Source organism: Carassius auratus, chromosome 11, assembly GCF_003368295.1.
Source record: "Carassius auratus strain Wakin chromosome 11, ASM336829v1, whole genome shotgun sequence".
In the NCBI taxonomy this organism is placed as follows: domain Eukaryota; kingdom Metazoa; phylum Chordata; class Actinopteri; order Cypriniformes; family Cyprinidae; genus Carassius; species Carassius auratus.
This window is the reverse complement of record NC_039253.1, coordinates 5113037-5137147: the sequence shown is the minus strand read 5'-3', so window position 1 is coordinate 5137147 and position 24111 is coordinate 5113037. Positions and strand designations below refer to the sequence as shown.

Below are 24111 nucleotides of genomic sequence, written 5' to 3'. Positions count from 1 at the left end.
TTCTATCTCAAAAAAGAGAGAAGCTAAGCCACAAAGTGCTGGAACAAATTTAATTCATTTTTTTCTCTGACCACTAAGCTTCAGTCCTGTCAGCATGATAAACCAGAGTATGAAATTTTAGTGAGTGGCCAATTCTGTTTCATTCCTTTTAGGTGGTGGGGGATGGTCTCCAAATGGAGAAGACCAACAACCTTGGCTACAGCTTGATTTACGGGACAGGCTGAAGGTCACATCCATTGCTACCCAGGGTCGGTGGGGCAGCTCTGACTGGGTCACTCGCTACCAGCTGCTGTACAGTGACTCTGGACGAACCTGGAGGCCGTATAGACAAGAGGACGTGATATGGGTGAGTCTAGCTAATTTCTGGAACATATGCATCTTGATGATTGCCTAGATATTATTAGGCATTGTTTGAATTATTGGACACACTGATAAATAGTGAGAAATAAGTAAATATGTAACAACTCTTTAATGTCCAAATGGCACTACAGCGAATGCTATTAATGGTTTTATTTAATATAGGAAAACTGAAAAATCTCAGTGCCAATCTGTAGGGCATCAAGAGTCACTGCAGAGACTGGTTCAGGTCCTTTTTATGTTTGTACAGTTATAGTTAGTTTTAGTTTTGTTTCAGTGATCGTTTTAGTATTTTTTGTATTTTTGTCCTACTTATCTGAGCTATACTTATAAGTTTTTCATCTAATATTACAATTCAACTCAGCTTTATTTCTTTATTTCTAAAAATAAATAAATAAAAAAAATTCTTAATATTAGTCGCTGAGTACAACACTGACTCTCTGTAGAGCCTCTTTGGGTTTTGCTTATGGGCTTAATGCAACACTGTGATCTTCATGGATCACCTATGATTTTTTTATTTTATTTTTATTTTTTGCTGGATCCTTTTATTCCGTTTCACTGTCAAATACTCCAGCTTATGTTTTGATACAAACTCCATGTGGCATTGATGCAAGATGCAATGAAGCACGAGACATTATGATGAACTGCGTTCTGTGATGGAATTTTGTTTGGAATATGTTGATAAATTATTCTCCATGTCTGAGATCAATAAAACACACTTCGGGTCACTTAAGACCTGTCAGTGCATGCAGCACATACAAATGATTCATTAGACTATGTTAATTAATCCTGCAGTACTCTAGTGGCTTGTTTCAGTGAAATTATTTTCCTCTCTTCAACACAGAGAACAATTCAAATGTACCTGTTCTCTTATTTTAAGTACATTTAATTGTCATTCAGACTCAAATGTGATGTGCCGTGTTACATTTCTAAGAAATGTCAATCAATCTTGTGTTCTTGTTTATTCTCATGGGGTTAAAAGTTACATAGAGACCACCAAATCCTAATAGACTGATGAGAGGGAGTATTAATTATGAATGTGTCCGTAAGCATCAATAGGCCACTGTGACAATACTGGTGACACAGTGACTTTAGCATTAATTATCTTGAAGGACATTTTGCTAATTTGCTTAATTATTTAGATTATTAATTAATAAGATGAATATTGCCCACTGGGATGACTTAATAGTAATTTGAGCAGGAAGAAACCCTATTGTACAGCAAGCAACCCCTGTAGAGACACATGAGCATGAGATAGTTCTAAGATTTAAAAAAAAAGTTAGGAGACAGAAAATATAAGTATAAAAAAATAATCAATATATATTCAGCCTCCAGTCTAACCATTGGGTTCACCTTGAAATATCAAGTCTGTAACAAACAGAGATGGTGTGAGCTTTGGTGTGGCCAAAAGGATACATTCAAAACGGGAAGCTCAGCTTAGCTGTAGGACACACACTGGCAATAGGACCTTGAATTTTGCTTGTTTACAGAGGAGCAAACCATCTCACAGAGGTGCCAGTCTGTGCCAAGGTGAGTTGCCATGCCAGCTGGAGCAGATGCCAATAAGACAGACAGCCAGACAGACAGAATCCGATGCCATCTGTTTAACGCCAGAATACAGTCACACATTTTGCCTAAACTAAAACACACTGCCCATTAAATAAAGGTCTCCACTTTACCACCGCCCACTATATCCTAGCCATTAATCATAGTAAACATATGAGTTTCCATCAGTTCAAATCGTAATGGTATGATTCTGCTTCTTACATGATATTTATGAATCCATTCTTGCTGAGTGTTTGTGTATTTGCGTGTTTGGATTGGTAATATGTCTGCATATGGATAGATAGGAAATATATATATTAAAAAAAAAACATCTATAGGCACTCCAGGGTTGAGGCTAATGGATGGAAGAGAACAGGAATATACAGTGGTGATTCTGCAAAGAGACAAATTTGTCATGATTCAGTCAGCCTTTCAGAAGGGCTGCTGAACTTTTCCATTTCCATTTCCATTTTTTTTTTTTTTTTTTTTTTTTTTTTTTTGAATCATGGACTTTTTGTTGAACAGATAACCCTCTCCTTCTCTCTTTCCCACCATCTGTGTGAGAGCTTTCTGGGGCCTGGAGTACAGCTGAGGTTTTATTCCTGCTGGCACAAAGCATTTTATTCTCATCACAGCATAAAGGTGGTGCACTTTGACAATTAAATCCTACATTAGCCTCAATCTGCCTTCCTCCTTTTTAACACCATCTGTAACGTACCTTTTGCACCTTTCCTTTGTTTTAATCTATATCTGTACCTTGACATTTGCCTCATGTGTGCATGTGAGAGAAGAAAGAAACAGTCAACCATTATCCAAGAGGAGAACGAAGGACATTGAGTTTAATTCACTAGTCAGTTTAAAGGTCCACAGAAGTCCCTTAAAACACGCTGCATTATTCTATGTGGCGACGTAATTTCAACTAAAACATGAAGAGAGGGCAGGACAAATCTAGCAGCCCCACCCCCTTTTTAAAATAGCCAATATCATTTTGTTTATATCTGCTCGGACCAGAGCCATTGAGCTTGGTAAAGCCACATTTGACAGCCACAGTCTAATAGATTACCCCCTAGATTCAATATAAAAACTCGATTACATTTGATCATGTATTTAAATGGATTAATGTTATGTTTTAAATTGCTAAATATTTTAAAGTATTACTATTTTTGCTGTAGTTTTGCTAAAAAAATAAAATAAATAAATTGCAGCTTGGTGAGCATTAGACATCTTTCAACAGCATAAAACCTTATTGACCCAAAACATTTAAACATTAGTCTTCTTTCCTGTCCATTAATTTCAAAGCAAATGAAACACTAATGATTTTTTTATGCAGAATATATTCTAGACCAAGTTACGATGCACATTCCTTTTGTTACTCTGAAAAAAACTATTACTTATTTAAATTCTAATCGTAGAATATTTAAATAACAAATCCATGTTTCCAAGGTGTGCAAGTCTTGCACACATTCTGTTTTAAATTTAGAATAAATATTAATATTTATGAATCGTTATTTTGATTATTATGTTAGCATGCAAGTACATACGCCCGGTTTGTGAGCGAGACCAAGGCTCATTTGACATACGTGCCTCTTAATACATTTATGCAGCACCGTTATTACGTACCGTACTGCATGTTTTGCTCCAGTTTCAAATTGTAAAGTCCAGTGAGTGGCACTAAAACACAGGTTCAAGAAGTGACCTTTGCACGTATTTGTTATGCTGAAATAAGAATGTATTGCTGTTTGTATTACATTGCTTCAGGTACATATTGCAGTGGTTCATAATTCAAATATTCAAGGAGTGTTGCTAAAAGTTAATGCTCTGTCATGTTGGAAATATCCCCTATACACCAAACCCAACTGTAAACCTACCTGATAGTGTTAACAAATGCAAAAGTGGTATAAAAACGCATTTGTTGACTATTGTAACCGCAACCACAGTTTCACCGTGTTCGAACAGCTCTTCACCACAAGTGCAACACTGTATTGAATGAGCTACAGAGAAAACCTATTGAATTTGAAAACTCATGTATATGAAGCTGTATATGTATCAGCAACATTCTAATGCATCAGTTTTCAAATCTGCAGCATGTTAAAATTGTTTAGAATTCAAAACATAATATTCATCAATTAATTATGCAAAAATTTAGTTTTATTAATGAAAACTGTGGACCTACAAATTATACTTTGTGTGAAAAGGAATACAAGTTGTGTTTACATCCTCTAGTGTTCATTTTAACTGGAAACTGCAGCAATTTGTATGTATAGGTATGTTTTTTTTTTTTGTTTTTTTTGTTTTTTTTTTGCTGAAATGTAGGTAGAGGCATGTATTTCCAATTAGTCTAGGTTAATTGTGTATGTTCTTAATAACAGAATGTGGAAAATTCTCAACGACCAAGTGTGTGTTTGTGTGTGTGTGTGTGCGCGTGCGTGCGTGCGTGCGTGCATGCCTGCATGCGTGTGTGTTTGTGTGATCTAGAGTACACTGCTGATACCACTGTTGAAGTGTCAGTGTAATGAGACATGACATGAAGCAGCATGACAATACGGGAAGCCACAACCACTCTATATCTATATTCAGTATCCTCCTCAGTCCTTAAGTGCACACACAAAGATATACGCACTACATGTGACGAAGGCCAAGATATTATACTCCAGCTTCTCCCCGCTCTAATGGTCATGTTCAGGCAAGAAAGACTGAAGTGACTGTTTGATGGCTATATCCTGTGCACAGCAGCATCCAGGAGTAAACACCACTCTGCCTGGTGCACTCTATGTTTGGGCACGCAAGATAAAATGTTTCAGTCCGATGCGGAGGCAATACATGATATGTTCCAGTCCAATATTTTTGAACACAATTTACCGCCTCATTGTCCCGGTGCATGCAGACGTAGTTTGGTTGTTTTTTTCTGGCAAGGTGACACTACATATGTTTGCAAGCTGATATGAACAGCTTCAGATACAACTGCAGCCCTTCATCTCATAAATGCTAGCACATGAGTGCATTTTGGCTTAAAGTATTTGTTTTCTCTCGAATTTATGAGGGGTGGGCACTTCCAGTTCCAGAGCATCAACATCTTAAACCGCTAGCTGATTTATGTTTTATGTTTCCTACTTGTCGTAATGATGTTGCAATAATGAATGCCCAACTTAGAATCAGAACTGACCATTCCTAGAATATATGTGCAACTGCTGTAGTTGAGCAAGATGCAAACATTTAGGAATTTATCAGATTATACCAGCTGTTTTTTTAGCCTGCTAACAGCAGACACTTATCCAAATGAGAATAATACAAGCAAATGCTATAAATCTAGTACAAATTAACCACCATTAGCTTGTTAGCTACAGAGGAATGACAAGAGAAAAGGAACAAGACAAATGAAGATTCATGTCAGTGGACAGCAACTTTAATCACAGGCAATACAATGAATGGGGATACAGGAGTACTAAGGGATGTAGATCTCGAGATGTAGCAAGAGCTTGCATTTCTGTTTTCCTGTATGAATACAAGAAAAAAAGTACGATTTTTGTGTATAGATTTAAATTGGTTTGTATTTCCCATCAATGTTCATTTAAACTGTGCAGCTCTGAGAGAGATTGATAGTGGGAGAATTTCCACTAAATGACAAATATTTAGTTTGAATCAGCTTCTCTGTTAAGTACAAAGATGGAATGTTTAAAAATGGATTGGCTGTTCAATAAGGGATAGCAGTACAATTAGCATTGGATTGCCCACTTATGGAGGTATACAGGTAGATATTAAAGCAGACTCTCCAGAAAATAACAAATCAGCAGGTGTCTAGTGTCTTTGAAACATTGCTTGATGCTACAATCTCAAACTTACATTCACTTAAATACATTTTTGGAGAAAAAACGTGAAACTATCAAATTATATGTTTATTCATTAATTAATAAATTAATTTCTAATTGTTTATTAGAAAACTATAATGTATATATGCATACATTTATAAAAAATAAAATGGAAACATCATCATTTGACTAATTATTACATTGTTTTGTCAAATTATTGAACTAATATTGCATTATTGCCACACCTGACATTTATTTTTATTTATTTTTTTACCAGCCATGAAACTCTTTTTGCAAAAACAGGCAGTTATACAATACTTTGCACTGTATTATTTGGTTTGCTCTTGTCACTTAATAATAATCTCGATGATCTTGTCATCGGAAAATATTATTTTATTCGCTTATGTCAGAAACAGTGAATCTCTGTACAAACTCGATTCCAAGAAAGTTGGGACACTGTACAAATTGTGAGTAAAAAAGGAATGGAATAATTTACAAATCTCATAAACGTATTCATATATTTTATTCACAATAGAATATAGATAACAGTGTTGAGTACTCGAGACTCGGACTCGGTCTTGGACTCGGTCTCGAGACCGTATTTTAATGGTCTCGGTCTTGTCATGGACTCGTGTGCATTTTGACTCGGTATTGACTCGGACTCGAACATATTAGGAATCGGACTTATGCCCGAGTCCACTCGAGTCCCAATCAAAATATTTCATGTGACATGAGACGTTAGGCCAGCGACACACTGGATGCATGGCGCAAGCGTCTCAACTGCGTGGCGTGTCTGTTTTTAATTCGGCTCCCATGTTAACAGGTTAGAGCTTGCAGACTGCCTGCGTGAGAAGCGCATCCCAGGCGCAGCTCGAGCCGCGCGGAAAATGCGTGCTTGCTAGAAATAGAATCGACGCCTATTTTCACGCGAACACGCGCGTGTTGGAAGCGTTTCAAGGCAAAATAAACTAGGAAAATATGTTTATATGTCACTTGTGTCATTATGTACACAAATACATATTAATTCATGACATTTTGATATTTGAAAGTCTGTAGGTTGGCATAAATTCAGATATAAATGTAATTTAAAAAAATAAATAAAAAATAAACGATTTTCAAATATTGCACCTGTCAAACATACTCTATTTTGCAAGAGCCTGGTTTTTCGGCGGCCTCTCTCTATGTCATCTATAGCAGAAGCAGCGCGCCAGCGCTGCATCAGACACGCTTCTGGTGTGTAAAGACACAGAAAGCGCGAAGCAGCCACCACGCTTCTGGCACGCAGCAGAGACGCCACGCAGCCAGTGTGTCACCGGCCTAAATTACCCTCCTGCCATCCGCCTGTAGTGATCCCGCTTTCCAGAAAGCCACATTGCTACATTATTTCTCTCAACTGTGTTATTTTTACAAAGTAGGACAAAATGGTCACAGAAAAAAACGAATATTGTTTAATTAAGTTATATAATGAATACAGACACAGACTGACTGTCTCAACACTAAACATCTCCCCCCAAAAAAATTTCTGACAGAAGGCATTGAACTTATATGGCATTTCATCCAGCTTTCTTCCCCTTGCACATACACACTTTTGCATGAAATTTTCCTGGACAGTCAGTCGGCTCTTGTGTGTATGCCGTCAGTAACTAAAAAAAACTTCGACTAGTGTGTATTTTACCCTGCATTAAAACGCACCATCCAGGGAAATTAGCATTAGATTATCCGTTGCTGTTACAGAAAGTGATGAAATGGTAACTTTTGTCAGTCCCCGCTTCCTCTGCACCAATAGAGAGAGTTTTTAGTCTTTGTGGATTGATCATGAGACCACACCATGCTTGGTTGGGTAGCAGGATGGTCTCCTCACTTAATTTTTTGAAAAGTAATTATGCCCATCTTTAATCTTCACAACATCTAAAGTGCACATAATCCAAGACATTTTCAGGATATTAGTCATTAGTTAAGCTTCAGGGTTAAAAGTTATGTGAAAGCTGTTACAGTTGAACATGAACAGGTATAGTGGTACAGTAATGTTACTTGTACTAGAAGTGTTATGTGGAATTACAATATAGAGTCGTACAGTAATGTTATGTGTACTAGAAAGGTTATATGGATGTGTATAGTGGTACAACGATGTTAATGTTTGATGAAAATGGGCACTTAATATTGACAAGTAACAATTCATAATTCGGTAACACTTTAGAATAAGGTTCCATTAGTTAATGTTAGTTAATGTATTAATTAACATGAACAAACAATGAATAATACATTTATTACTTTATTTATTAATCTTCGTTAATGTTAGTTAATGAAAATACAGTTATTCATTGTTAGTTCATGGTAATTCACAGTGCATTAACTAATGTTAACAAGCACAACTTTTGATTTAAATAATGCATTAGTAAATGTTGAAATTAACATGAACTAAGACTTATAAATGCTGTAGAAGGATTGTTCTTGCTTAGTTCATGTTAACGAAAGTAGTTAACTAACATTAACTAATGGAACCTTATTCTAAAGTGTTACCCATAATTCTAGTAAAATTACCTTTACACCACATACTATGTGGCCCTTTTACCCTTTATTGTTTCCATCATACATTTTACATACTCTTGAAGATTTCTTTAGGTCTTGTCAAAGACCCAATCTCTCTGAACTCGGTCTTGACTCGGACTCGACCCTTTCTGAACTCGGTCTTGACTCGGACTCGACCCTTTCTGAACTCGGTCTTGACTCGGACTCGACCATCTCTGGACTCGATCTGGACTCGGACTCGAATGAGCCGGTCTCGACTACAACACTGATAGATAACATATCAAATGTTGAAAGTGAGACATTTTGAAATGTCATGCCAAATATTGGCTCCATTTGGATTTCATGAGAGCTACACATTCCAAAAAATTTGGGACAGGTAGCAATAAGAGGCCGGAAAAGTTAAATGTACATATAAGAAACAGCTGGAGGACCAATTTGCAACTTATTAGGTCAATTGGCAACATGATTGGGTTTAAAAAGAGCCTCTCAGAGTGGCAGTGTCTCTCAGAAGTCAAGATGGGCATTAGAAAAATAATGGAGCAATATCCCAAAAGGAGTTTCTCAGAGAAAAAGTGCAAAAGTTTGAAGTTATCATCTTCTACATATAATATCATCCAAAGATTCAGAGAATCTGGAACAATCTCTGTGCATAAGGGTCAAGGCCAGAAACCATACTGGATGCTCGTGATATTCAGGCCCTTAGACGGCACTACATCACATACAGGAATGCTGCTTTAATTGAAATTACAACATGGGCTCAGGAATATGCTGAAAGGTATATCCAAGTTCTAGAACAACATAAGCTCCCATCCAGATGTTGTCTTTTTCAGGGAAGACCTTGCATTTTCCAGCATGAAAATGGCCCGCCTGCAGTCCAAATCTTTCACACATAGAAAACATTTGGTGCATCATAAAGAGGATGATGCGACAAAGAAGACCGAAGACTAGAACTAAACCTGTATTAGACAAGAATGGGACAACATTCCTATTCCTAAACTTGAGCAACTTGTCTCCTTTGTTCCCGATACGTTCGCAGACTGTTATAAAAAGAGGAGGGGATGCCACACAGTAAACATGGCCTTGTCCCAACTTTTATAAATATATAAAGATTAGTTAAATCCAGCAGGTGTATTATGCATTAGTCAGCAAGTTACATACAAGTTCTGGTTCAAACAAACTCTCACTGAAAAAATCTCATAGGTTTTCATGTTATGTCTTGCACCTCAGACCTTATTTTTTTATTATTTCATTACACCAGAAAAAAAGTTCCACCAAAATGGATTTTATCTGTAGTCTTAATATTTTACATTAGTGTTATTTGGACTAAATTGTAGGCTAATCATAATTCATAGAGGAGAAAGTTAAAGTGTGTGTGTGTGTGTGTGTGTGTGTTTATTTCCTGCTGAATGACTGTGTTGATTTATGACCAGTTGATGTGGCTCCTGCACCTTGGGGTTGTGCATTATTTAGAAATACATCAAAAGGAAAATATTTGCTAGTTCATTATTAGAATAAAACTAACCCCCAAGTTGTCATTTTGAATAAACTGCAAATAGAAAATTACAACAGAGAATTGCTAAAACTCCAATGATCTCTATAACTTAACACATGAGTGCTTTTAATGTCAGGTTTTGGAGTTGTTGGTTTCAGTGCCCTAATGTTGGCAGATCCGGCTGTCAAGATGGACGGAAGACACACTGCAGGGCTATTGTTTGAATTACTGTAGTGCCTCCCATTGACTCCAGTTGTCTTTTCTTTAGTTTGGGCTTATTGCAACATCTCTGAAATCGATTTCCACTGCTCCTATCCACCGCTGGGTTATGTTCACGTGATCCACCAGGTGTAAAGCCCTAGACTTGCACAAACCCACACGTGTACGCATTCACACAAAATCAATATATTTCATTTCAGAACTCTCTCTTATCTGTTCCTCTGTGCTTGGATTGGTAAAGAAGATTAACCTACACCTTTTCACTAAAATAATATTACTGCAAAAATGCTGTGGCAAATATGAAAGTCCCTTATCTTGTACCATAATGGTTAGCTGTCAGTTTTATATAAAAGTAATACTTGACATCCAGGATGAGCTTCTGAGTAATATTTTACTTAAATGATGCTCAGCGTGCAGTGTTTTAATTGTCATCAAGTGTCTGCAGTCTCTAAATCTATAATGTAAGTAGAATCTCTGGTGGTTTTAAAATAGTAATGAATGTCATTATAGATTTTTTTCTAATTGTTTTTTTCTATTTTTTTTTTTCTCTCACAATTAAAACAAGCATTTGAGGTTGGATTGCAAATTTAATCTGCAGGAGCATGAAAAGGTCAGAGCAGCTGTGTTATGTTTTGTGCTTTAACCCTGATCTCCAAGGCTTTTCATAATGTTTCTTTTTCATTAAGTGCTTTGATGCCTTTGCTCTGCAAACCGCCCACTTTTTATCCCACATAATAAGATTTTGGTGTCCATTTAAAATCAGTGGCAATAGCTAGGAGGAGCTTTAGCATAAGTGGCTAACAGCAGCTAATGTGGCAAGGAGGATTCATCACGTTGTGACAGATTCTATTAAACTACTCTAAAAAGGTCAATCAGTACAGAAATGTGTTTATAGATATTTTCTGGTATGCTGATCTGTCTCTGTCTGGCTCCAAAGTTGTTTTAGGTGTGATCCAGCATGTATTTGTATTTCCACAGAGCTGGAGGTGACCATTTAAAATATTGATTATGTTGAGCTAAAGCCGCTAAAGGCTTAATCAGATCATCTTACTGTTGTGAAGAATCTTTTAGCTTAAAGGGTTTGGCTGCAACATGTTTCTTTTATCTTTCATCTCTTTTAATATTTAAAGCATTTTCTTCCATTTCTTCTTTTTTTTTTTGTATTAAAATATTCAAATGCTAAATGAAGAAGTAGGAATTGACCATGATCATGCACAAAAACAATATAAACTCAGAATAAGCCAGATGGGAATTTATAGCTCGAAAAGTCTTCCCAACTTTCATACCTCTGCTTTCAAATAAGGGTCGATAGCTCAAAGTTAATTGACCTCCTTTTTGAACTTTAGAAATGACACAAAATGTCAACTGTACCTTTAAAATGCAAAATAATAATGATTATAATTTAAAAATCAATACCTGCCGTCTGTGTATTGACTCTATATTGGGATGAAAGAGCGTCACAGTGTTATACTATATTGATTGGCTTGTCCCCACTTTAGTTCAGTGCATTCCAATAGCACCACATTGGCCAAATAAAGAAACAAGGAATTTGCTGGACAGCAATTCAGTTAGAATCCATATAAAAGTACATGGTAAACAATATTTTGCCATTTTTAAGCTTAACTTGCAGATTCGTAGGTTGATAAATTCTTTAAATACCATTCATTTTAAGGTGAATATAAAACATCCTGAGAGAAGAGATACTGATATGCAGAAGGCCTGGGATGTGTGGCTGATTTGCGCTTTTCAAGCTTTATGATAGATTGAGAACAATTTGCAGATCAGCTAATGTAATACAAATTTAAAGGGGTTTGTTTAGTTTTCTTTTGTACTTTAACACAAAAGGCTTAATTGATTTAAAGTGAAACTTATTTTATATAAAGGAACTTCACTTTGCTTGCATATTAAACAAAGTACCATCTTCTTTTTTAATAGCTTTATTCAAAGCTTAAGAATTTAATTTAAGTCTCAATAAGTTATATTTACAGTGTGTTGCTTAGTCTTCTCTCCTTTGTGTATCTGACTAATGAACATCTTTGAGAAGCTGTTGTACCTGACTTCCTCTCTTTCTTTCTTCCTCTCACTTTACCCATGCTAAATTAACACATAAAACTAAGCCTATTGTTCAGTATGAGGATTAAACCCCTAGCCCTTCATCCTTGAGTTGAGAAGGTGAATCACTTGTAAATTAAGTTTTCCTGTCGTTGCCCACTGGGATGTTGGAGAAGTTCAAAAAGCATTGTATTATTCCCTTCTTCTGTGAATAAAAAATACATAGAGCATTGTTGAATTATGGATAGAATTTTTGTGTTTCACTATTTTTTTCATGGTTTGTCTCCAAAGTAAATTTCTGAGCACAAAATAGATAATACTATGGAAGATGTTGAAGAAATATCTGAAGGTATGTCAAAATTGGCTATCCATATTAAACCAATATGTAGGTCATCCAGACATGATCTTCCAGCATCCAAAATTATATTAAAGTGAGTAAGATATGTCTTTTTCCAGAGTTTCAGAAAAGGTAAAATTGTAAAGCTTTTCCTTTGAAGAAAAACCAAGGCCTTAAATTCACGGTTTGACAAAACAAAACATAATTATAATGATTAACATTTGCCAATCAGCAATGCTGACCTTTCTGGCAGAATTGTGGTATTATTTTTTATTTCTGTATTTTAATAATTAAAAGTAGACGACCATTGATAGTCCAGTTAAGGTTGTGTTCATTTACAACGCACCTCAGTCATGCTGGAAGCTTGTCACCTGTTAGTCAGAGGTTTATTCATCCTCACAGTCTGTGAGCAAGGTCTTAAAATTCACTTGGCAAACAATCCAGTTACTCTCTCCTGCAGAAAACGAGATAGAGAGAGATCTATAAGTTTTCTCATACTTTCCCATTGTTTCATCACACCCTTGATCTTTCATTAACTTTAATGATGCAGACAAGATGAAGGAAATTAGTTTATTCTGGTTTGTATGCTGTTGGCATGCGTTAGCTCGGTGAAAGACAAACAGACTGGCTGCCAGCTTCCAAAAATCATTTGGCAACTTCCCCCTTACCAGCTTGGGGAGTGATTTATTTTCAAGGATCCTTTAATAAAAATGACAAAACAAAACAGCCCAGCAGAGAAGAATCAGCACACAGATGAAAGACAGAGAAGGTCAGAACTCATCAAAAATCCATTTAGTCTGGATGAGCAAAGAACCAAACTCGAGAGTGGATAATTTGTGCTAATATGATGTTTGCATCGTTGGAAGCATTGTATGCTAAATGGTGTCTGCGGGCCCTGGTTAGCATGGCAGCTGTTTTGTTGAAGAGCCTTTAATAAACTGTTGCTGAACTACTGTTGAAATCACCCATTTGTTTTTACTCTACTGTTTGACCAGCGTTTTGGGGAACAGCTTTGTTTGTCTTAATGGAATGTAATGGAAACGTGTCCCAAAAGTTAAAATATTAAGAACTGCCTGACCAATATCAATGTGTATTTGTGTTTTGTGTGTCTGTGTGTATATTTACAGACATTTACTGGCAACAGTGACACAGACACAGTGGTCCAACACAAACTCCCTCACTCAATCAGAACTCGATATATGCGACTTCTGCCCCTTGAGGGAAGCCCCAAAGGAGGAATGGGTCTACGGTTAGAAGCCTATGGCTGCACATACAGTGAGTGATACCTTACTTGAACTGAGATAAGAGTCAATGATATTTTTCTATCCCATACCACTAAACCTGATTTTCAAATAAAACTTTACTTAGCTCTTTTCCTATTAAGTTAATATATAATATATATTATAATATAACAATTTTCTAGACTTTCCACAATGCTGGTAAAAGCTGATGTACACACACCAGAAAAAGCATATCAAAAATGCCATTTCATTGTCCATCAGTTTCTATTAGCACATTTTATACCATATTTAAGATCTGAAGAAGTGAGCTGCATTCAGGCATTCAGCGCAGCTTCATTTTCAAATCAACAGGAAGTATCAGAGCACACAGATCTTGGAAGGTCAGAGAAAGTGCAGAGAGCAGAGTTTCTTCTCACATTCTCTTTGATCTCCTTTTTCTGTCCTCCTCAGAGTCTGACGTGGCTGACTTCGATGGTCGAAGTGCCTTACTCTACCGGTTCAACCAGAAGTCCACCAGCACAGTGAAAGATGTGATTTCCCTGAGATTCCGGAGCCATCAGGCAGAAGGGGTTTTGGTTCACGGAGAGGGACAGAGAGGAGATTTCCTCACTCTGGAGCTTCAGAGAGGAAGACTCGTTTTGCATCTCAATTTGGGTGAGCGAAAGAGAAGGACGGGACACAATTCAGATTGACCTTCTAACATTTTATTCACACTCATGCTCAAGTGTCTCAGTGGATTACAAAGTGAAATTAGATATTAAAGAAAAGTACCTGAGGTGTAGTGAGTTTAGATGCCTGGCTGAATTCTTTGCCTTTAAAGGGTTAGTTCATCCGAAATGAAAATTCTGTCATTAATTACTCACCCTCTTTTCAAACCCATAAGATCTTTGTTCATGTTTGCAATTAAAATTAAGATATTTCTGATGAAATCTGAGCCTTCTGTTGAATATCAGTCTCTCTTATTTCCTTGTCAGTGTATTCTAGTTCAAATATTTAAGGCTGGGCAAAAAAATGTTTATATACAGTGTGCATCTTTATCTGCTTGTAAACAAGGTGCAGTGCATCCGGGTTCTACGTCATGTACGCACATAGAAGACTGACACAGAAGAGAAGAATTTGTTAAATGAAGTCATTGTTTTGTTTTTCTTTGCACACAAAGAGTGTTTAAAATTAGTCATAAAATTACGGTTGACTGATGTCACATGGACAATTTTGACAATATCAAAACAATAGCGGACATGTACGGACAATATCTTTATGGGCCTTGAACATGGTAGTTGTGTTGCTGTCTATGGAGGGTCAGAAGCTCTCATATTTCATCAAAAATATATTAATTTTATTAACCTTCCAAAAATGAAAAAAGGTCTTATGGGTTTGGAACGACATGAGGGTGAGTAATTAACGACTTTAAGTTCCTAAGTCTAGGTTCCTATTCTGTCTTTTGCTGTCCCTCTACAGATGATGCCAAGCCTCAGTCTACTGGACACTCATCTTCAGTCATGTTAGGAAGTCTAATGGATGACCATCACTGGCACTCTGTTCAAATTGAGCGCTTTAACAAACACGTCAACTTTACTGTGGATGGACACACGCAACACTTCCGCAGTCCAGGACAGGAGGACACACTGGAGATAGACTATGAGGTGAGAGCTGAGTGTAAATTATAATAAATCTGAATATAATTAATTATTTTGATTCTATAATTTATGTTATTTATTTATACAATACTGAAAATATGATGACAGGCTATCCCTAATACACCACAGACACTGACACAGCTAAATATTTAAAAATAAATAACTTCTTGTCTTAACAGAATAAGACAATAAGAAAACAATTAGATCTATTACTGTGACATGCATAAATATATCATGTTCCCTTGTTACCTGAAACCATGTTTCAAAACATTTTATTCAATCACTGCAAACTTCTGAAAACAATACAGTAATAAATAGACATTCTGACAATTTAAAGTTACTGTTTTATTATTTTCTAATATGTTAAGAAGTAATTTATTCCAGTGATGAGAAAGCTGAATTTTTAGCATCCTTACTCCTTACTTCACATGATCCTTTAAGAAAAAATTCCAACATGCTGATACGCTGCTTTAGAAACCTTTCATATTATAATCAATGCTGGAAACAGTTGTGCTAATTAATATTTTTTTTGTGGGAACCATAATGCATCTTAAGATTTTTTGATTAGTAGACAGTTGAATGGAACGGCATTCATATGAAATAGAATATTACATTTGGTAGCATTATACACTATGCATACTGTCACTTCTGATTAATTTTAAGCAGCATTATTAATAAAATAAAAACTATTTGGGGTAGTGCAGTTGCTCAGATTGCTATCAGCCCAAGGACTTAAGTGTTTCTTTCTCATTCTCATTTTTCCCCCATTTTTCTTTCCTTTTTACTTTTAGTTCTTCATTCTTTAACCTTCGTTGTATCTTGTATCCCTCCATTGTTTTTGTGTGTGTATAAGTGAGTATTTCAAACATGAGAGCACACACCCCCTGTTTTTTGTATTTTTTTTTTTTTTTACTCATTCCCTCTTTAATGATTAATGGGTTCAATACTGAATGAAAATTGATACCATTTATAATAGATTAACCTCGTTAAAAACAGCTGAAATATTTACCACTTCCCTCGCTCTCTATTTTTTTTCTTCTTCTTCTTTGTTTTTTTAAAGAGCTTCCAATCTTGACAAGGGCAGCAGAGTATATAATTTTCTTATATTGTGAGTGCCTGTTTATGATACTTTGTGCCGTTATTATCAAACTACTATTACTATAGGTTGCAGCACTCAAAATAACAACCAAAAGTGCACCTACACTACTATTAAATTTTTTTTCTGAAAATACAGTAATCAATTTATTGATTTGATTAAAAGCTGGGTAAAACAGTCCCCACAAAGTAGCCTTCAGAGCCATTCTTTGCATTCCTTTTCTATTCTTTGTTACTGATCTCTGGGATATGTGGTTGTTTGTGTGTGTGTGTGTGTGTGTGTGTGTGTGTGTGTGTGTGTGTGTGTGTGTGTGTGTGTGTGTGTGTGTTTCTGTGTCCTTATTCAAGCTCAGTTTCGGAGGAATCCCTTTGCCTGGTAAGCCTGGGACATTTCTACATGAAAATTTTCACGGCTGCATAGAAAACCTCAACTACAATGGCGTCAGTGTTATAGACATGGCAAAAAGACGGAAGCCACAGATCTACACAGTGGTAAGTATGAACTTTTACAAGTGCTTTTGTGACTAAATATCACATTTCTACATGCCCATCAATTGTGAGAATTAAATGGCACCTAGTGAGATTGAAGGCCATCAAATCTCACTGTCTGTGGGTTGTGAGTTTAAATCTCTCTCTCTGTTCACAAAGTAATGTGAGACCACAAAAACGTAAAAACTTTACATAAAAAACATAAACGTAAAAACATTTTTGCTGTAAAAAGTATGAAACATAACTTTATTCACACAGTAAGCCTTTATATCTAAAGCAATTTACAACAGTGTCACATGGCAAATTACAGTAGCTCTGTGTGTATCTAAAGTGTGTTTCTGCAGTTGTGTGAAGTTGTGTGCATCGCACCATAAAAGGGCTCTCTTTCCCTATTTAACAGGCTGTGAAGTCTCTCCTCTAGTCCATTTCTCTCTCGCTCTTTCTGGGTGGTCTAATACACTCATTACAGAAAGAAAAGAAGAGCAGTGCCACATTGTGATCTTCATTTTGTCTTTCCCTCCCTCTTGTCAGAGGCATTTTAAGATAAAGAGCTTATTTCACTACAGTACATGCTGAATTTCATGCATAGATTGAGACACTCCACATGTCACTGACTAAATAATGTTCATGCAGTGCTATAGCTATTTATTATTTATACAGTGAATTGTTGTGGTACAATATAATTTAAGGCTGCAGGATATTATAATTTTGATTATTAATTGTGTTTAGCAGCCTGTAGATTAAAACTGTATTGCCTAATCTCTATGCCGATTACACTTTCACAAAGGTCTAAGAACTTAAACTTCGATAGTTTTAATAGTAAAATAGTAAAATCGATAGTAAAAGTGATAGTTAAATTAAATACATCACTACTGCATTCATGCACACAATTGCCTTTAATGTTATGTTGTAAATGGGAAACCTTCATCATTACAGATTTTCACATTTTTCAACATTTCACAATTTTCAACTTTACACACAAATCCAAGAATTGCACATACAAAATGCAAAATGCCTCACAACTCGAAGCACTGCATTCAAAATATCACAAACACATCCCAAAAGCAAACATTTGCAAACACCTTTTTCATAATATTAATTACTGTTAGATTTTTGTGTTACATAAATAATTGTGTGTTGTGTTTTGCAAAAAGTGTTTTATGAAATAGAAAACTGAGTCAATTAGAATTAGTGTACACTAATTCTAATTAGTGTACTAATTAGAATTAGTGTATGCCCTTACAAAAAAATGTTTATTCAAGTTTGCCATTAGTATACTTCTTTTGAACTAAAAATAGGAAAGTATACTTTCAGTCTACTTTTTATGTTCTTCCCGGAAATGTGCTTTATGTACTTCTCAGAAATATACTTAAAATTATTTTTAAGTATACTTGACTTAAACTTAGAAAACTAATGTTTAAGTTTTTTTTTTTTTAAGTTTTTTTTTAAGTTTTTAAAGTATTAAAGTTTATATATACAAATTAAAATTTGTATGTATATATATATATATATATATATATATATATATGTCACGGTCTTACGCTGCCTGAAGGAACACGGAGTCGAGGATAAACAGAATAAGGCTTTTAATATATCCAACACAGGGGATATCCAACATGGAGCACAGAGGTAGACACACGTAAGTAGCAAGTGATGAATGAAGACCCGACAAAACAGAACTGAAAGGACAAGGCTTAAGTACAAAGGATAATTGGGGAAACACAGGTGGATGGAATCATTAAATTAACAGGGACATGGAACACATGAGGAAGATAATAGACACACCTGGGAACTAATCACGGAAGACAGAAACTGGGTCACTGGGGCAAAAACATTAAATGAGTCCAGGTGTGTGACAGTACTCCCCCCTCCCGGTAGGTGCGTCCTCGCACCGTAGAAACAACAGAGGGAGGCGTGGGTGGGAACTTGGGAGGAGGTTCCGGTGGAGGACGGACTCCCAGGAGGGGGCCAGCAGACAGGGACCACAGAAGGAGGAGCCAGGGAGGAGACGACGGAGGGAGGAGCCAGGGAGGAGACAGGAGCAGGAGGAGCCAGATGGTCCACCAGAGACCAGCCAGGACGGAGATCCAAGGTGGAGTCGACGGCGGGAGGAGCCATGGTGAAGGAAGGGTCGACGACACCAGGGGGCCGACAGGCGGAGACTGCACCGGTGGGTGAGGAGCCCAAGATGGAGCAGCACAGCCGCAGAGCCAGGGGGACGTCGAGGTTCCGGAGGGCCTAGGTGGAGCAGAAGGCTCAGGCGACCAAGGCGGAGGCAGGGTCCTGGCAGACCGATGTGGAGCCGGAGCGACCGAGGATGGAGGTGGAACCGGAGGGAAGGAGGAGCCTGACAGAGCCGGAGGGATGGAGTGACGAGGTGGAACCAGAGGAGTGGAGTCCCGAGGCGGCGGATGGTCGACGACTGACCAAGGTGGAGCCGGAGGGACGAGGGAGCCCGGTGGAGCAGGTGGGATGACAGGCCACGGTGGAGACGAGGGAGCTAAGAGCCAAGGCGGAGCCGCTGGGTCGAAGGACCGAGGAGGAGTCCAGGGCTCGGAGGCTGGAGGCGGAGACAGGGCCTTAACACGCCAAGGCGGAGCTGGAGACTGGCAGTCCAGCGGCGAACCACCGCGCCCCGATGGCGCGGACTGAGGGTGAGCTGCGGGACTGACTGGCACCAGCAGGGATGGCGAGGAACTGGCTGGTCTAGGAGGAGGAGAGAGGAGAAGGATGGGAGGAAGGACAGGAGGATCAGGACTGGACGGAACCAGCGAAAGAGGAGTAGAGGGACCAGCAGGTTTGAGAGGAGGCAGGAGAGGGAGGCTGGGAGGGAATACAGGAGACACAGAAGATTCAGAGCTGGGCGGAACCAGCGGAGACACAGAAGATTCAGAGCTGGGCGGAACCAGCGGAGACACAGAAGATTCAGAGCTGGGCGGAACCAGCGGAGAAACAGAAGATTCAGAGCTGGGCGGAGCCAGCGGAGATACAGGAAACTCAGGGCTGGGCGTAACCAGCGGAGAAACAGAAAACTCAGGGCTGGGCGTAACCAGCGGAGAAACAGAAAACTCAGGGCTGGGCGTAACCAGCGGAGAAACAGAAAACTCAGGGCTGGGCGTAACCAGCGGAGAAACAGAAAACTCAGGGCTGGGCGTAACCAGCGGAGAAACAGAAGATTCAGGGCTGGGCGTAACCAGCGGAGAAACAGAAAACTCAGGGCTGGGCGGAACCAGCGGAGAAACAGAAAACTCAGGGCTGGGCGGAACCAGCGGAAATGGAGCAGAGGAAATGACTGGAGGAGGTAGGAGTGGGAGACTGAGAGGGTATACAGGGGAATCAGGGCTGGACGGAACCAGCGGGGAAACAGGAATATTAGGGATTACCTCCGTAGACCAGTCCATCAGATCCAGAACTTGCTCCATATGACTTTCAGAGACTGTATACAGCTCACCCTCAGTCGCAGGAGTGTGGGCAGGGCTTTCCTCCACGCCCTCGATCTCCACGAGGACTCCCACGATGCACGGTGTTGCCGGCTCACACACCTGGTCAGTCGTGCTCTCGAGATCCTGTTCCCTGACAGTGGATGGCTCGGGCTCTGCGGCTGCGGTGGGCTCTGGCTCCGTGCGGCGTGATGGTGGCTGGCTGGTCTCTGGGTCGGGAGTGGGGCTGGCGAGGTCCTCTATGGGGCAGACGGTGAGAGGTGACCCATTTCTCGCCAGAGTCCACTCCACGTATGCGGCGAAATCCTCTCGAGGACCATCTTCGGACGACAACGCTCTGCATTTGGAGTTCAGGCTGGTGTTGTAGAAGGTGCAGAGCGCGCCGTCCGGGTAGCTGGTGGCATTAGCTAATAAGGAAAACCATCTGGTGTGGTCCTCGAGAGAGCGTTCTTCCTGCTTCAGCAGAAGGATGAGGAATTCGGGACGATAGAGGGGATCCATAGAAACACTAAGAAAAGAAAAGACTTTGAAAACACAAAAACAAAACGGAGGGAAGAACACGCAGTTTTCTATTTTCTCTTATTAGGTCGGGTCTTCTGTCACGGTTTTACGCTGCCTGAAGGAACACGGAGTCGAGGATAAACAGAATAAGGCTTTTAATATATCCAACACAGGGGATATCCAACATGGAGCACAGAGGTAGACACACGTAAGTAGCAAGTGATGAATGAAGACCCGACAAAACAGAACTGAAAGGACAAGGCTTAAGTACAAAGGATAATTGGGGAAACACAGGTGGATGGAATCATTAAATTAACAGGGACATGGAACACATGAGGAAGATAATAGACACACCTGGGAACTAATCACGGAAGACAGAAACTGGGTCACTGGGGCAAAAACATTAAATGAGTCCAGGTGTGTGACAATATATATATATATATATATATATATATATGCACTATTTAACTAGCAGTTTGCTGGGACTATACTTCAGAGTGTACTAAAAATGTTACAAGTATTTGTTTAGTAAACTACCACTATACCTATAAGTTCACTTTTAGTATAGGCGCAATACAAACTAAAAACATATATGTAATTTAGTTTTATACTCAAAATTGTATACTGTTGTAATAAAAGTATACTTAAAATTATACTTTTATACACTGCAAAGTGGGTCAGTTTAGTGTATTAAAATAGTACACTTACAAATATACTACTAGTCCACTGATATTTGTATACTCACTACATAAAATATACTTAAAATTATACTTGAATTTTAAAGTATAGTATTTATTAAGCATACTTAATAAAATAAACTAAGTATACTTCTTTTTGGTAAGGTTAGTCTTGCTGATTTGGTGTGCGGTTCTGGTGTTTGTGAGTCAGAAATTGTGTGACAAGTAAAGATTTTGTGTTTAAGCAGTATGAAAAAAAAATGCTTCAGTTACCGACGTTACATTCTTTCCTTAAGATAAGGGAATGAGTTTTGTTTATAGGGTAAAATTCGCACAAACCAAACCAAACCAGCGCCATTTCATCAGAATCATTAGACTGAAGGGACATTCATCAATCCATGTGTAGCTCATAACATGGCAAGGGACCCAACGCTCGTTCCCTTATCTCAGGGAACTTAGGTTACGTCAGTAACCAGAGTGTTCCCTTTCGAACATTCGCTTCACATTGTGATTGGGCAACTAATCCAATCACACCAGGCTGTGAGCAGAAACACACTACGCCACTTTGCAAACCAACTTATGTTCAGGGCCCCTAGAGAACATGAGCCAACTGAATTCCATAGCATAGCTGAGGACTTGGGGCATAGCTATTTCCACCATAGGCAGAAATAATCAGTTTAAGCTGATAAAATCCATGCCTGAAGAACAGGGACATCGAGGCTGTCAAATCTGGCAAATGTGTAAGGATTATCCAGTGGGATATTCTTTGCTTTGTAGCTGGCAACCCCTTAGTGCGGCTTCCAAAGCAAACGAAAGCTGCTCCAACTGTCTGAACAGGCTGAAGCATTCAAGATATATTCTCAGTGGCCTGACAGGGCAAAGAACATTGGGACTCTGTTCACCATCTGCACCGGGAAGCATCAGAAGGGTAATTACCTGGGCTCTGAACAGCTTCGGAACATATCCATATTTAGGCTTGAGGATGACTTTAAAGTCGCTAGGCCCAAACTACAAACAGGAAACACTGATTGATAGTGCTTGTAACTGAACTGTAGTGGCTAGAAGAGAGGACCCTGTATGGCCCTAAGGGCTATTGACGAGTCCCACACAGGTATGGTCAGTCAGTCTTAACGATCAGATCATTTCTGACAATCAAATGACCAGCTTCGAGGGAATGATTTGCTGTGATAGCTGCCATGTAAACTTTGAGTGTTGGGGCACCCATTGTCCAACAACTCTTGTAGAAATGATAGCACGTGGATAATGTCATAAGATACAGGTTCCAGGCTTCGTGCAATAGACGAAGCTTGGACTTCGTGCAATAGGTGAGAACTGACCCTTTCTTCTTTCTTTCCGAAGGCAGTGCAGGCTTTGTGGGCTGAGTGGATGGGGCTTTCTGGTGGCTAACTGTTGCAGCACCAGAACGCTTACGTTCACAGCGGGGCCAAAGAGGCCCTTTGACTAGACAAGAGAATCTGCCATCTTCTTGGCATTCCTTATTTCAATGAGGTTCAGCCAAAGGTGGTGTTCTTATACCACCAGAGTGGTCATGGTCTTGCCAATAGCCTGAGCTGTGGCTTTCACAGAGCACAAAGCCAAATCAGTTGCTGTGTGCAGCTCTTTGAAAGAATCCTGAAGATGGCCAGACTCATCCATATCATGGAGAAGACTGCCATTGTATGCAGCGCTGATCTGGCTTGACCAGCCGCTGCATACGCCCTGCAGGGTTTGGAGTGATGTGCTGCATGGGCCTTTAATCCCAAGGCAGATAGTGGAAACAAATGAGCAGCTACTGCCTCCTCCAGAGGGAGGAGCTTGCTATAGCTGTTTTCCTCAGTGCCATCAACTGTGGTGAGAGCTGCTGAGGAGGAAGAGCTAACTCGGGCTGAATAAAGGGCACACCACATCTTGGTCAGTTCTTCGTGAACCACAGAAAAGAATGGAGTGGGCCACTGGCGGGAAGGTGGCTAATGGTCTCTCATCTAATGGTCACTCATCTAAGAGGCCATGGGCATGCTCATCTGGAGCCAACCACTTGAGACCCAGATCTTCCACCACCTTTGAGAGAACAGGGATCAGCTCGCTGTCCCGTTTCGGCCACAATGGTTGGAATGAAGGGAGGGCTTCGGGCTCGTCACCGGAAACGCACCATCCCTCAGTGTCTAATGCAGTCAAGGACATTGAGTAAGCCAAGCCACTCTCTGGAGGGTCGGGGTGTTGATCCTTTTAGAAAGCGGAAGATGGTTTTCCGACGGCATCAAGTGGGTTGAGTCTCTTTCCATCTTCTTTCTTTGGCTTCTTGCAGAGTCAGCAAAGAGATGATCCTCATCGCTGAAGGAGAAGATTCTGATGAAATGGTGCTGAAAGCCGACTTATATACATATCGGCTCTGCCTTTTCTGGCTGGCTAAAGCGACATTGGTTTGTGCAGCTACACAAACATAAACAAATCAGGCTTCAGTAACAGAGTAAACAGGAATTTACCCCATGTACAATGTAAAGTGAATTTTTGAAAAGGAACTCCATTTTCACGTTCAGTATATATATTAATATATTAATATTGGCACAGTAATGTTTATTGGCTTTCTTTAAAAACATTATTGTTATATTAACAAAATACAATATTGATTGACCCCTAAGCTGCACGTTCATATCATAAAAACTAAATAAACCAACTTCAATACATATGTATATA

At 38.9% G+C, this 24111-nt stretch overlaps 1 protein-coding gene across 1 annotated transcript in view; it reads left to right on the top strand.

Annotated features, from left to right (window-relative positions):
• Positions 1-24111, top strand: part of LOC113110831 (contactin-associated protein-like 5) — a 70320-nt gene that overhangs the window by 24435 nt on the left and 21774 nt on the right. The window contains exons 3-7 of the mRNA XM_026275043.1: positions 153-346; positions 13465-13612; positions 14029-14232; positions 15037-15221; positions 16659-16802. Coding sequence (XP_026130828.1) covers positions 153-346; positions 13465-13612; positions 14029-14232; positions 15037-15221; positions 16659-16802 — 875 coding nt within the window. The remainder of the gene's footprint in view (positions 1-152; positions 347-13464; positions 13613-14028; positions 14233-15036; positions 15222-16658; positions 16803-24111) is intronic.